Here is a 14,081-nt window from a genome sequence, read left to right as displayed (position 1 = left end):
ACTCTTATTAATCAACAACACACAACAACCCAATTAGAAAATAGGCAAAGGAGGGGCACCAGGGTGGCTCAGTCAGTTAAGCATCCGTCTCTGCATTTTGGTTCAGGTCGTGATCTCATGGCTTGTGAGTTCGAGCCTGCACTGGGCTCCGTGCTATGATCCTCTCTCCTCTCTCTCTCTCTGCCCCTCCCCCCGCTCACAGATGTGCTCTGTCTCTCAGAATAAGCTTAAAAGAAAAAAAAAAAAAGAAAAAAGAAAAAGAAAATAGGCAAAGGACATGAACAGACTTTTCTCCAAAGAAGACAAACAAATGGCCGATAAGTACGTGAAAAGATGCCCAACATTACTAGTCATTAACAAAATGCAAATCAAAACTATAATGACAGCTTCACACTCATTAGGATAGCTACTATTAAAAAAAAAAAAAATGATGAAGAGGACGTGGAGAAAATTGAACCCTTGTGCACCGCTGGAGGGAATGTAAATTAGCACAGCTGCTGTGGAAAACAGTAGGATATTTACTCAATAAATGAAAAGACAGAATTACCAAATAATCCAATAATTCCATTCCTAGGTATATACCCAAAATAACTGAAAGCAGGGACTCTAACAGATTATTTGTACCCCAATGTTCACAGCAGCATTATTTGCAATAGTACAAGGTAGAAGCAACCCAAATGTCCATCAACAGATGCAAACAAACAAAATGTGGCATAAACATATATTGGATGTTAATCAACATTAAAAAGGAATGGCATTCTGACACGTGCTAAACATGGCTGAACTCCGAAAACGTTAAGCTAAGGGAATTAAGCCAGGTACAAAGAGACAATAGAAGATCCCACTTATATTACACACAGAACAGGCAAATTCATAAAGAGTATTAGAGAGGTTACCAGAACCAGGAGGCGAAAGGGGAGTTACTGTTCGATAAGTAATGGCTTCCGTTCGGGATGATGAAAAAGTTCTGGGAATAGTGGTGATAGTCACACAACGTTGTAAATGTACTTAATACCACTGAATTGCACACTAAAGATACACTAAAATGGTAAATTTCACATTACATATATTATGTATATTCCCACAGTTAATCTAGTTTCTTAATTATAATATTATGTATTATGTGTGTATCATATACCTTGGTAAAGTTCATTGGCAAAGGATACAAAATTTCATAATTATCCACTGTTGAAAGTTACATTTATTTATTTAAGTTTATTTATTTTGAGTAAGACAGAGAGTACGCAGAGGAGGGGGAGGGGGAGGGAGAGAGAGAGAAAATCCCAAGCAGGCTCCACACTGTCTGTGCAGAGCCCGATGCGCGGTCTGAACTCATGGACCACAAGAACACAAGCTGAGCCAAAACCAAGAGTCGGACACTTAAACGGAGCCACTCAGGCACCCCTCCGCTTTTGAAAAGTCTAACAAAAGAGCATTTTTATACACACCAAGTGGGAATGCATGTCGATACGGTGTTTGTAAAGAACGTTTAAGCAGTTTATCAGAAGTCACAAAACTATTTATTGCCTTCTACTCATTCCTTCTAAGAATCTGCCATAAGGGGAAAAAGAAAACAAACATGCACCAACAGTTAAGCACAAAAATGTTCATCAGCATATTATTTGCAGTGTTATAGTATCATCCAAAAACAGGGAACAGGGCAAATTAAATGATTAGGCACTCACAGCAGAGAAGAAAAGGCATACCCTGAAAAAAAAAAATCTTAAATATTTAATGACATTAAAACATTATGTCAAAAGGGGAAGAGAAACCAAATTCTGTGTTAATCTGTTTTGTTTTCCTATATGCTAAAAAAAGCCAAGGAATAAACATACCCGTTTCAACAGTGATGGTCAATCCCCCAGCTAAGGACCCTACATGCTATTAAGGTGATAACGACCTGGGTCAAAGAAGGCCTCACTGAAGGAACTGGCGTCTGAATGGACAAAGACAATAAATGAAGGTTCCAAGCAGAGGATGTGTCCACCTTAGTTTTTATCATTTTCCTCAAACACAAGCTGTTTTACAATTAAGCTTCAAGCTAAAAAATAGGGGGAAACAACAGTACTTGGAAAAGATTAAAAAAGGTTTTGTTTCCCCCCAACAACACAACAAGTCAGCAGGGGGCACCCCAGTCAAGAATGTAAGTTGTAGCTCAAGTGCTCGGTTTTGTTGGCTTTTCAGTGAGCACACCGCAGACCTTCTCAAAGTTTTACACACTCAAAAAAACCTAAAAATCCTAGTTGCAATGCCAGGTTTTACCTTGGGAAAGTGACCCTAGAAGATGCATCACAAAAACTATCCAAAAAAGGATTTTGTGAATACCTCGTTTCCCACAAATTTTGCCAGCAAAGGATAATTGCTATCTTACCATCATTACCACGTTGCACAAAACCTTTCACCTTCATGTCTTCATGTGCTTCTCTAACAGGAAGATAAACAGGCTTGATAATATCAAATACAACCACTGCAGCCTCCACACTCCAACATTTACTACCTACCCAGGAAGCATCAGGCACTATGCAAGGCATTTCATATATTTATCTCATTCCGTTTTTTTAAGCTTATTTTGAGAGAGACAGAGACAGAGAGAGACAGAATCCCAAGCAGGCTCCACGCTGTCAGTGTGTAGCCCGACATGGGGCGTGATCCCACGATCCATGACATCATGACCTGAGCTGAAATCAAGATGCTTAACCCACTCAGCCACCCAGGCACCCCTCAAAATTCAGTTAACAAGAATCTATGAGGTAGATATGCTATCCCCATTGTACAGTTGAGGAAACTGAGGCTCAGCACTTATGGCAGCTGCCCAGGGGGCAGATCTGTGATCCACACCCAGGTCTGTGAATCGGAAACCCATGCGATTTCATCACCCCACACAGACTCTTCGCGAAGTAGAGACTCAGAAAAAAGTAATCATCTGGCCAGGTCTCCCTGGCAACTGGAAACCAGAGCCTTCCAACACTTTACCTAATGGTATGCTGTCTGCATACTGAACAAGTATATCATACACTTCTATCAGGGGTTTACAGAGCATAATACCATTAGATTTTAAATAACATCATAAGGGAGTCAGGCATTACGCCAGAGAAAGATGCAGTGGCAAGGGAAAACTCTGCAGCAAGAACTAAAACAGGGATCAAAAGTAAAGATCTGATCAAGAATACGCCAAAGAGTAACAGTAACAAAGTTTCCAGGTATAGTTTATAGAATCCTAGGATTGGAGTGTAAGGTTTATTCCGAAATCTTTTTAAATTTACAGTTGGGATGCCTATAGAAATTGCCAAGGATTCACAGTAATGATTACTTCAGTACATAAGTACTTAGGACCATGTGCTTTTGATAAACATGTATGTTGTAATGACTTACAATAACGAAGAATAATTTACTTAAATATAAACGTTACTTACATATCCCAGTTTGGAGCGATTCGCAAATGCTGGATTAGTAAGTGGAACTAGAATAAAAGAATAAAACAAGATGTACATTTCCTTCATGAAATAACATGGAAAGTGACTGCTAAGTTAACAAATCAGACCTGTATACAATTGAAATGTGAATCCTGCATTAGGAGACAATCAATTCCTCAGGAAGATGCAAAAGCACTGAACACACAAGATAAAAACAAACACTAAGAACATTACTTTGTTTCTCCTACCCAATTACATTCCATAAACGTGCCCCCACGCCCGCCTTGCTCCCAAACACACACCAAGCACCAAACAAGTAACCTCAATACTATCCTGGAAGCAAACAAATCTAAATTTTTTCAAGCCAGTTCCCCAGTGAGCACCTAACTATGAAAAGTGCCCCAGACCACTGTAACCCCTTTCTGAGGAAGACTTCAAAAGCTCTACCAAATGCCTGTGGTTTTACCGATGGCCAAGACAGTCCAAGAAAATATTTGCAGGGGAAAAAGAAAGAAAAGCCTTAGAGACTCCGGGTCTCCTATCAGAGTGACATCAGAAATCTCGGGAGCTTGCCAGGTCAACCGAGGAAAGCAGGCCTTGTTCCACATGGGCAGCTCATTCTGGCCGCTGATGACAAGGTCTAATGTCTTGAGATTTCAGATATGAAAAATATCTTACAATTATTACAAGTTAAAATAAAACGCAAGCCAGAGTATAACAAAAGAAAAAGTTCAAGATCACGGTCTACTCAACTTCTTTCGGATCTAACGACTGGACAAAATTCTGGCAAACCTGTAATCTTGATAAATCTTTTTTTTTTTTTTTTCACTGCACCTAAATCAAATGAGTATTTTAGCACTGATGTTTTAATCTTAATAGAAACACGAAAGCTACACACCAAAGGCAGGCTGCCAGGACCAGGAAAGGAGACTTCACAACTGAACTACCCACCAGAGGTGAATGGAGGAGGCGCGTGGCCACCTCACGGTGTCCAGTCACAACACACAAATAGCAAAGGAGGTTCAGCTTGGCTCGCGAGGCCCCCGTGCTCTTCTCAGTGGAGTCGATCTGTGAGCACACCTGCTGCAAAAAGTCGTTCCAATCTTGGTCTTTTAGAAATGCTAATTTATCCACTGGAGAGGAAAGAACAAATTAAAAGTGGGTATCAGGTAAAAAAAAAAAAAATTGCTGAAAACACTACAAGAGAAATAAAAAACGGAACGCAGAATTTCAGCAGCTGAAGACAAAGGCAATCATAAATTTACAATGTCAAAACCATAAAGTCCTCCAAAGAGGACACTACTTTTATTTATTCTTCTAGATTCCTCTCCTTTTCTACCCATGGACCCTTTTTCTCTATGTGAATGGAAAACCACCTTTAAAAGATGCCTAAAGGAGAATCATCCTGCAACCGAGATTTTAACAAAATAGTCAAGAAAGTTGTATTACAAAAAAGCAAGTGATAGCCTTCGTATAAATAAAGCGATCTAGCCATAAAATGTTGGAAAAGCTAAGAATTGTGCAGTTGTTAAAAAGTTCCAATGAAATGACTGTTAAACGTAACAGGTTAATACAGTAGTTGAAATCCTCTGGGAGATCCAAGGCCAAGCCATATACAAACAGAAAACAAAAATGGGCAATAAGATGCCATCCAAAATGACCACAGTTTTGGCTAATTTCCATCTTTGAATAAAATAAGCGGTAATAATAATTTCCTAAGATAACTCAGAGTAAAGAGGAAAAGGGAAGGAATATTATTTTGAAATAATACTGCTCTAAGGTTGGCTCTATTTGGCACTGTATATTTAAATTCAAATGTTTTATTTTGAATTTACTTTGATTTGATATGAAATCCTGGATTATACTCCAGCGATGATGAAGAATGTTTTTCTAGATCTAGTTTACCAGCTTAAAATAGATTTTATCATACAAAATACATCAAAGTTTAAGGTGTAAACAAATTTCTGATGCTCACCCCACATAAGACTTCCCATTAGGTGAAAGGAAACTGAACCTGTCTTCTTTGAGTATCTTCATTCCCACACCCTCCCCACAAAAGTAAACCATCTGACCCCATTGTCAACTCCCTAGAGTCGAGTCTCAATTCTTCGTTGTGGTCTCCGACCCTCTGTACCCACAAGAATACCATAAATGTTGGAAATCCAATGGGCTCTACAAGAGGGAAGGGCAAGAGACGGGCCCGCACAGCTTTACGGGAACGTTCACTTCCACAGGGGTACAGGGCAGCCAGACTCAGCTTGGCACAGTCAAAGGATGGCACAAATGGATTACAGGTTGTTTGCAATGCACACAGCACTACCCCAAGAATATAGCCAGTTGGCAAGAAAGCAGGAATGTAGCTATTCATAAATAAATAACATCTTCCATTTGCTTTAAAAAAAGCAGGCGGCAGTGGGGGGGGGCACGCTGAGTGGCTCTGACTCTTGGGTTTCAGCTCAGGTCATGATCTCACGGTTTGTGCATTCAAGCCCCACATTGGGCTTCTCGATGATGGTACGGAGCCTGCTTGGGATTCTCTCTCTCTCCTGTCTCTCTCTCTGCCCCTCCCCTGTTCACATGCTCTGTCTCGGTCTCTAAATAAACTTAAAAAAAAACTCCATTTGCTGTTAGAGGTCTTATTTATATCTGTCTGCCAAGAGTCTATGTGTTTGACAAGCACTTTGTAATCCTACCTGAATATGCTGGTAGATGCAGTATCTTTGGATCAAATTTAACTGGTGGTTGTTTCATTATCTGTGGTTGGAAAAAAGAAAAAAAACCTTTTAAAGATGCCTTTTGAGACATATCAGTCTCCTGACATAACTCCAATTATCAGGTTATAAATCAAGGAAGACAGAAAAGAACACTACAAAACCTGTCACCAAAAAGAAAAAGAATTCAACAGTGCCCTTTCTAATCAAAATATGGAAACACTGGGGTGCCTGGGTGGCTCAGTCGGTTAAGCGTCCGACTTCAGCTCAGGTCACCATCTCGCGGTCCGTGAGTTCGAGCCCCGCGTCAGGCTCTGGGCTGATGGCTCAGAGCCTGGAGCCTGCTTCCGATTCTGTGTCTCCCTCTCTGCCCCTCCCCCATTCATGTTCTGTCTCTCTCTGTCCCCAAAATAAACAAACATTAAAAAAATTTTAAAAAAAATATGCAAACACCAACACACAAAAACACCATAAGCACTTGTTTATAAAAACAAGATCATTTTGAGGCACCTGGCTGGCTCAGTCAGTAGACCATGAGACTTTTAATCTTGAGATCAGGAGTTCCAGCCCCACAACGAGGGCAGAGTTTACTTTAAATAAACAAAGTTTTGTGGAAAAAGAAGCACTTTATCTTGGCTTACTCTTAAGCTCATCAACCTCTAGGTAGAAATTTAGTCATTCAGGGGCACCTGGGTGGGTGGCTCAGTCGGCTAAGCATCCGACTCTCGGTTTTGGCTCAGGTCATGATCTCACGGTTTCCTGAGTTCAAGCCCCACGTGGAGCTCTGTGCTGACAGTGTGGAGCCTGCTTGGAGGTCTCTCTCTCCCCCCTCTCTCTCTGCTCCTCCCTGCTCACGTGGTCTTGGTCTCTCTCAAAATAAATTAACTTAAAAAAAAAAGAAAGAAAGAAATTTAGTCATTCGACAAATATTTACTGGGTACCTGTAAGGATGAGGCACTATGCTAAGTGCTAAGGGGGATACAAATATATAAAAGACATGATCCTACAGTCAGAGAGCGGATACTCTGGGAAGATAAACGTGTAAATGCCAAAAAAAAAAAAAAAAAAAAAAAAATTCAACAATGCAAAACAGGCAGGACATAATTATAGACAGAACATTTCACAGGAATTTTTCTAACACATTAGAGAATGCAGCAAGCACTTTAGGCTGACAAGGCTTATGGAAGAACCAGAAGGAGGGCTCAGGTTTTAAAGAATAAGAATTTCATGGCTGAATTCGAGAACACACTATTCCAGGAAGATGTAATCAGCATGAATAGGAAAGCACACAATTTTTTTTTAAGAAACTGGAAAAATGGGTAGTTAGATCCATGAGTTTGGAACAGCCAGGGTACTTTCACCTCGACAGTTTTAATTTAAAAATCCAACCATCATTTCTATATCTAACATCTCCAAAACCTCTTTAGAGAGCATTTTAAAAAGCTTTGCTGGTGGTTTTCTTGCCAAAAATGCATAACCTCCTCCATGTTAGTCATGAGAAACACTTGGAAAAACCCAGGTTGAGGGACAGCCTACAAAATACCTGATAAGTACTCTTCAAATATGAAAGCCACGAAGGCCAAGGAAAAACTAAGAAATTACAAGGCCATGAAAGACAAGGACAGAAGGTAACAGAAAAAGGCTTAACAGCAAAGTGGAACAAGAGAGCCTAGAAGAGAAAAAGGACATCAGTGGTACGAGTGGTAAAATTCAAATAAATTCGGTAATTTAGTTAACACCGTACCAATGTTAGTTCCCGGCTTTGCTAACCATACTATGGTCCCATGAGATGCTAACATCAGAGAAAGTTGGGTAAAAAGTACACGAGAACTCTATTTTTGAACCTTTTCTGTATATCTAAAATTAGAAGTTTAAAAAAAAATTTTGACTAAGGCTGCCCCAAAACAAGTAAGTATGGTTAGAAAAAGAAATAAACAGAACCTTGTCAAAACACATTACAAACTGTTCTTAGAAGGTCCACTGGGAAAATGACCCATTTCACATTAAATCTGGCATGATATACAGTTACTCCGTCAGATAGCTGAACTCATAAAAAGAATTAGCTCCATTATGAAAAATAGCTGGGTAATCTGTATTAAATGTTGTCTACCTCGTAGATAAATATGCATCCAATTACCCATTTGTTCTTTCTTAATTTATTTTTGAGAGAGAGAGAGAGATAGAATGCAAGTGGGGGAGGGAGAGAGAGTGAGGGAAACACAGAATCCAAAGCAGGTTCCAGACTCCCAGCTGTCAGCACAGAGCCCGACACAGGGCTCGAACTCACGAACCATAAGATCATGCATGACCTGAGCCAAAGTTGGCCACTTACCAATTGAGCCACCCAAGCACCCCAGAACCCATTTGTTCTACATTACAGTAATGTTCCCCAAAGAAATGGGGGGAAATGGTCATAAATCAAAACAGAAAAAGACATTTTAAAAAGAAAATTAAAATATAGAATAGGTAATACAGAGGGACTGAGAAGTTGATTTTTTTTCTTAAGAATACTCATCATCCCCTGGCGATACAGAGGTATATTCCAAGAGACGTGAAGCAACAAAAATCACGCCGGGTATGAAGTGCACCGTGAACCATGACTCCCCAAGCCCCCAGTGTCTCCCCGCCATCTGGCCTGCAGCCCTGAGCACCCGCTAGTCTCTTTGTGACCTGCCCACCCACCCCAGCAGGGGGAGCAGTGCTCACTCACATCTGCCTTCCTGACACAACCAAGACTAGAGTGGTTGGAGAAATTCATTCGAGAATGTATAGAGAAACAAAAGGAATGAGGACTAAGGTCTGAGGTCTAGAAGCCCATGGACTGAGGGGAGGTAGAGCCGATGCAGAAGAGGAAGAAATTAAGCACTCAGTGAAGGGTCAAGTAACACAGGAAGAGGAGAGGGTCACACACAGGGTGGGCGTCAGAAGTGTAGATGTGTGGCACACATGAAATAAAAGGAGACATGAGGAACAGCAAAGAAAAGAAAGCCAACAGTATCTGGAATGAAGATATCACCAGGATTTCAACCCTCTAAATAAAGTCTAAATAAAGCTCAGCCCTCAGCTGTTAGGGCATCTTTCCCCACCTTTGGGTTGTCGATAATTGGGGTGATGACAAGATCAGAATCTGTGTAAATAAGCTCTCTCATCTGGGATTCCAGGTCCTGCTGACTCAGGTGTTCACTTGCAATCTGAAATAAGAACAAAAATGAGGCTTTGTTTCTGTGACTTACTGCAGAGCTTTTAAGAACTGGGCTAATAAGACCCTGAGTAAGACACCACTGGAAGGGTCACCTGTATCTATGGACCTCAGGTTGCTATTCAAACCACTTCCAGAGACCGTCTTCTTTGATCGTCACAAAAATCCTCAGTTCTATGCATCATCATTCTCATGGTTACAGAAGGAAAAAACAAAGGTCAAAGTAACCGATTTGTTCACATTTACCACAAAGGCTGGTTAGTTAGAACCAGAAAACAGATCTTCTGTAGTTTGATGTTTCAGCTACAACGAGGCAAACTTGTTTTTCAATTACCAGGATGGTTTTTTTTTTTTTCAATGTTTTTATTTATTTTTGGGACAGAGAGAGACAGAGCATGAACGGGGGAGGGGCAGAGAGAGAGGGAGACACAGAATCGGAAACAGGCTCCAGGCTCCGAGCCATCAGCCCGGAGCCTGACGCGGGGCTCGAACTCACGGACCGCGAGATCGTGACCTGGCTGAAGTCGGACACTTAACCGACTGCGCCACCCAGGCGCCCCTACCAGGATGGTTTTTATCATTCATCCACTCGACACTCACCAATTTATTCTGCTTTACAAAATATTCAGTATTTTGAATAAAGCTAAAATTACAGCATAAAGGAATTTCAAGATCAAATACTAACCCTCTACCTAAGCATTAAACACCTCTATCTTTATAAAAGCTAACGTGGAAAGGGGCGCCTGGGTGGCTCAGTCAGTTGAGCGTCCGGCTTCAGCTCAGATCATGACCTCACGGTTCCTGAGGTTGAGTCCTGCATCGGGCTCTGCGCTGACAGCTTGGAGCCTGGAGCCTGCTTCGGATTCTGTGTCTCTCGTGGCCCCTCCCATGCTCACACTCTCTCTCTCAAATATAAACATTAAAAAAAAAAAAATGTTTCAAATAACAATAAAAGCTAGAGTTAACACATAATGAAAATGAGTGACCATATTTGAGATTTTTCTTTGTGTTCTACTTAAACATAACTCTCGTTCCTAGTGTGATGCCACGTGAGGACTTCACATCAGACCAAAAAAAACAAAAACAAAAACAAAAACAAAAGTGGATTTATGCTTTAACAACTTCCACTGAGGCAGCTCTTCCTGCCCATGGAGCCTATCCCCGTGCTTTAATAAAAACACCTCTTTGCACGGGTTGGGGGGGGGGGGGGGGGGAACTTCCACTGAAACACTGACCAACAAACAGAACAAAACAGAAAAAAACAAAACAGTGAAGTGAAAAATGAGGAAATTCTCCAAAACTGAGGTGAGAGCATGACTAAAGGAATAATTAGCTAACTAGGTTCTTGGAAACAAGACCACCCCTTTGCAACTTAGAAAACAGACTTATCAAAAAACACATGAATAAGGAGGAACTTGGTAAAACAAAGAATTTAATGTTTAAAACATGGACATTTAAGACAGAAAGACTTCAAAGAAATGTCAACATGAATGAACTAAAAACATATTAATATAAGAATTAGTAAGGTAGACCAATTAGAAATGTATATATAAAAATTAATTTCCTATATATAAATGAAACATAAGCACAGTTAACAGAGTCTAAAAATGAAATACCCACTCACAACAGCAAAATAAAATATAATTCTCAGGAATAAAGTGATCAAACACTGCAATCATAAAATTATGTTCCCTTGTTTAAAATGAACATGTATGTATAGACTCAGAAATAGAGATATCAAAATATAACCGGTGGTTAGACTGGATAATTAAGTTACAAGTAGTTTTCCTTTGTCCTCTTGTACATTTTGCAAGTTTTCTACAATTATAAAGATTTTGCAATTGAATAAAAATAATCACTTAAAAATTATACAAGATAAACTCTCATATACTACTTATACAATTACTGCTTGACTATTCTCAATAAAACGATTAAGTGCACTCCTCTACAATAACCATGGCCAGAAGAGACGCAACATCTGTTACATTTCAAAATGCATTTTTGGGGGCACCAGGGTGGTTCAGTTGGTTAAGCATCCAACTCTTGGTAACAGCTCAGGTCATGATCCCAGGTCGTGGGATCAAGCTCTGGGTTGGACTCAGCACTGAGCATGGGGTCTGCTTAGGATTCTCTCCCTCTTCCCTCCACCACTTCCCTACTCACACTCTCGCTCTAAAAATAAATAAGTAAAATGCATTTTTACTGTTACACAATTTTCCCTCACATATAACTTACAAACGGATCCTAAAATTCACATGGAAATGCAAGGGACCCAGAGTAGCCAAAACAACCTTGAAAAAGGACAAAATTGGAAGAATCATACCTCCTCACTTCAAAACTTACTAACAAGCTACAGTGATCAAGAGTAGCCAGTTAGTTACTATGCGACCAGCATGAAGAACGATGCAGAGATCAACAGAACAGAGAGTCCAGAAATAAACCTCACCTTTACGGCCAATTGATAGTCAACAAGAACGCCAGGACAGTGAACTGGGAAAGAACAGTCTTGTCAACAAATGGTCCTGAGACAAATGGAAATCCACACGCAAAACAATGAAGCTGAACCCTCTACCTCATGCCGTGTACAAAAGTTAACTCAAATGGATTTAAGACCTAAAGAGCTAAGCGCAGACATAAACTTTTGTGACCTTGGAGTAGGCAATGGCTTCTAAATTATGACACCAGAAGCCTAAGCAACAACACACACACACACACAAAATAATTTGAACTCCATCAAAATTAAGAACTTCTGTGCTTCGGGTGCCAGGATGGCTTCGTCAGTTGAGCAGCCGACCCTTATTTCAGGTCAGGTAATGATGCCACAGTCATCCCACAGCCTCCATGCTGAGTTATGGAGCCTGCTTGGAGTTCTCTCTCTCCCTCTGCCCCTCTCCCCACGTGTACGTGCTCTTGCTCGCTCTCTCTCTCTCTCAAAAAAATAAATAAATAAAAATAAACACTTCCGTGCTTCAAAGGACACCATTGAAAAGCACAATCCACGGGGTGGAAGATTTATAAATCACATACCTAGAATACATAAAGAATATCTTACAACTCAATAAATGAGCAAAGATTTGAAAAGACATTCTTTCAGGCGTGCCTGGGTGACTCAGTCGGTTGAGCATCCGACTTCAGCTCAGGTCATGATCTCACAGTTTGTGGGTTCGAGCCCCGCGTCGGGCTCTGTGCCGACTGCTTGCTCAGAGCCTGAAGCCTGCTTCAGATTCTGTGTCTCCTTCTCTCTCCGCCCCTCCCCCGCTCACGCTTTGTCTCACTCTGTTTCTCAAAAATAAATAAAATGTAAAAAAAAAAAAAAAAAAAAAAAAGACAAGACATTCTTTCAAAGGAGATACACAAATGGCCCATAAGTACATGAAAAGATGCTCAATAAAATCAGCCACCAGAAATGCAAATCAAAACTAGGTATAATTTCACACCTCCTCGTCTGGCTATAATGCAGCATTATCCACAATGGCCCAAAGGCTGAAGCAACCCGAGTGGCCAAAGATGGGTGCGTGGATAAACACAATGCGGTACCTACACACAACGAAGTATTATTCAACCTGAAAAGGGAATGGAATTCTGACACACGGTAGACCTTGAACACATCATGCTAAGGGCAACAGGCCAGACACAAAAGGGCTGATTTTGTACGCTTCCACTTACAGGAGATTACCGGGCACAGAGGCAGGAAGCAGAACAGCGGCTGCCCCGGCTGGGAGGAAAGGAGGTGGGGAGGCATTGTTCAGTGGGCACAGCGTCTCACTGTGGGGCGATGAAACAGTTCTGGAGACGGAGAGTGAGGACGGTGGCACAAAAGTGGGAATGTACTTAACGTCACAGAACTGTACAACTGGAAACCAGTTAAATGGTAAGTTCTATGCAACATGCATTTTACCACAATTAGGAAAAAAGACAGTAACGAGTTTCGTTAGAGACGGGTAAAAACCGCAAGCCTCACACGCTAGTGAGAATGCAAAACGGCCCAGCTGCCTTGAAAGCCAGTCTGGCAGTTCTTTGGAAGGTTTAACAGGCACACAACGCCACAATTACACTCCTGCAGGGATAAGGCGAAATTCAACGCAGGCCCGCTCAAAAAGCTGTACGCAAACATTCACGGCAGCATTGTCCACGACAGCCAAAAGGTGGAAACACAACCCAAACGTCCACCAACTGATGAATGGAAAAATGTGGTACATACAACCAATTATCTGGCAATAAAAAGGAACACAGTACTGATATACTGTGTTCTGTGAAAAAAGCCAGTCACAAAAAAGGACCGATTGTGTTATTTCATTCATTTGCAACGTCCAGAAGAGACAAATTTATCAAGAGAGCGAGATCAGTGGCTGCCTAGGGTGAGAGGGAAGGGAAACGGAGGGCACGGGAGTGACTGCCAATAGGGATGGCATTTCCCTGTGGGAGGCAAGTGTTCTCAGAATGACTGTGGTGGTGGCTACGTGCCTGGGAATATGCACAAAGCCCCCGACCCATACACTCTAAGTGGTGAATTAAATGGGATGCCGATCAGATGTTACTGAGGCTGTCACCAAAAAAATAACTATGAAACAATGCTCTCGTAGGAGTACTTACCAGAAAAAGAGAGTGATAAAGAAGGTGACTTAATTGCAAATTTTGTCATTACAATCATAGTTTGGACATCAACTTGGAACTATTCTTCTGAGTCTCCATACCTTATGCTAAGAAAGAAGGAAAGAAAAGCAAGAAAGGAAAAGGAAAGAAAGATTCCATCCCTGC

The 14,081-nt window shown here is 41.0% G+C and overlaps 1 protein-coding gene across 20 annotated transcripts in view; it reads right to left on the bottom strand.

The window, feature by feature from the left end:
- Positions 1–14,081, bottom strand: part of ULK4 (unc-51 like kinase 4) — a 577,159-nt gene that overhangs the window by 534,023 nt on the left and 29,055 nt on the right. For all 20 annotated transcript variants that reach the window (XM_045037803.1, XM_045037798.1, XM_045037797.1 and 17 more), the window contains 4 exons: positions 9,211–9,315; positions 6,107–6,167; positions 4,365–4,546; positions 3,414–3,460 (listed from right to left, as the gene is read on the bottom strand). In XM_045037803.1, the coding sequence (XP_044893738.1) occupies positions 3,414–3,460; positions 4,365–4,546; positions 6,107–6,167; positions 9,211–9,315 (395 nt within the window). The remainder of the gene's footprint in view (positions 1–3,413; positions 3,461–4,364; positions 4,547–6,106; positions 6,168–9,210; positions 9,316–14,081) is intronic.

The sequence above is a fragment of the Felis catus genome, chromosome C2 (assembly GCF_018350175.1).
Source record: "Felis catus isolate Fca126 chromosome C2, F.catus_Fca126_mat1.0, whole genome shotgun sequence".
NCBI classification, from domain to species: Eukaryota; Metazoa; Chordata; class Mammalia; order Carnivora; family Felidae; genus Felis; species Felis catus.
The sequence above is the reverse complement of the archived record's forward strand: the minus strand, read 5'-3'. Positions and strand labels throughout refer to the sequence as shown.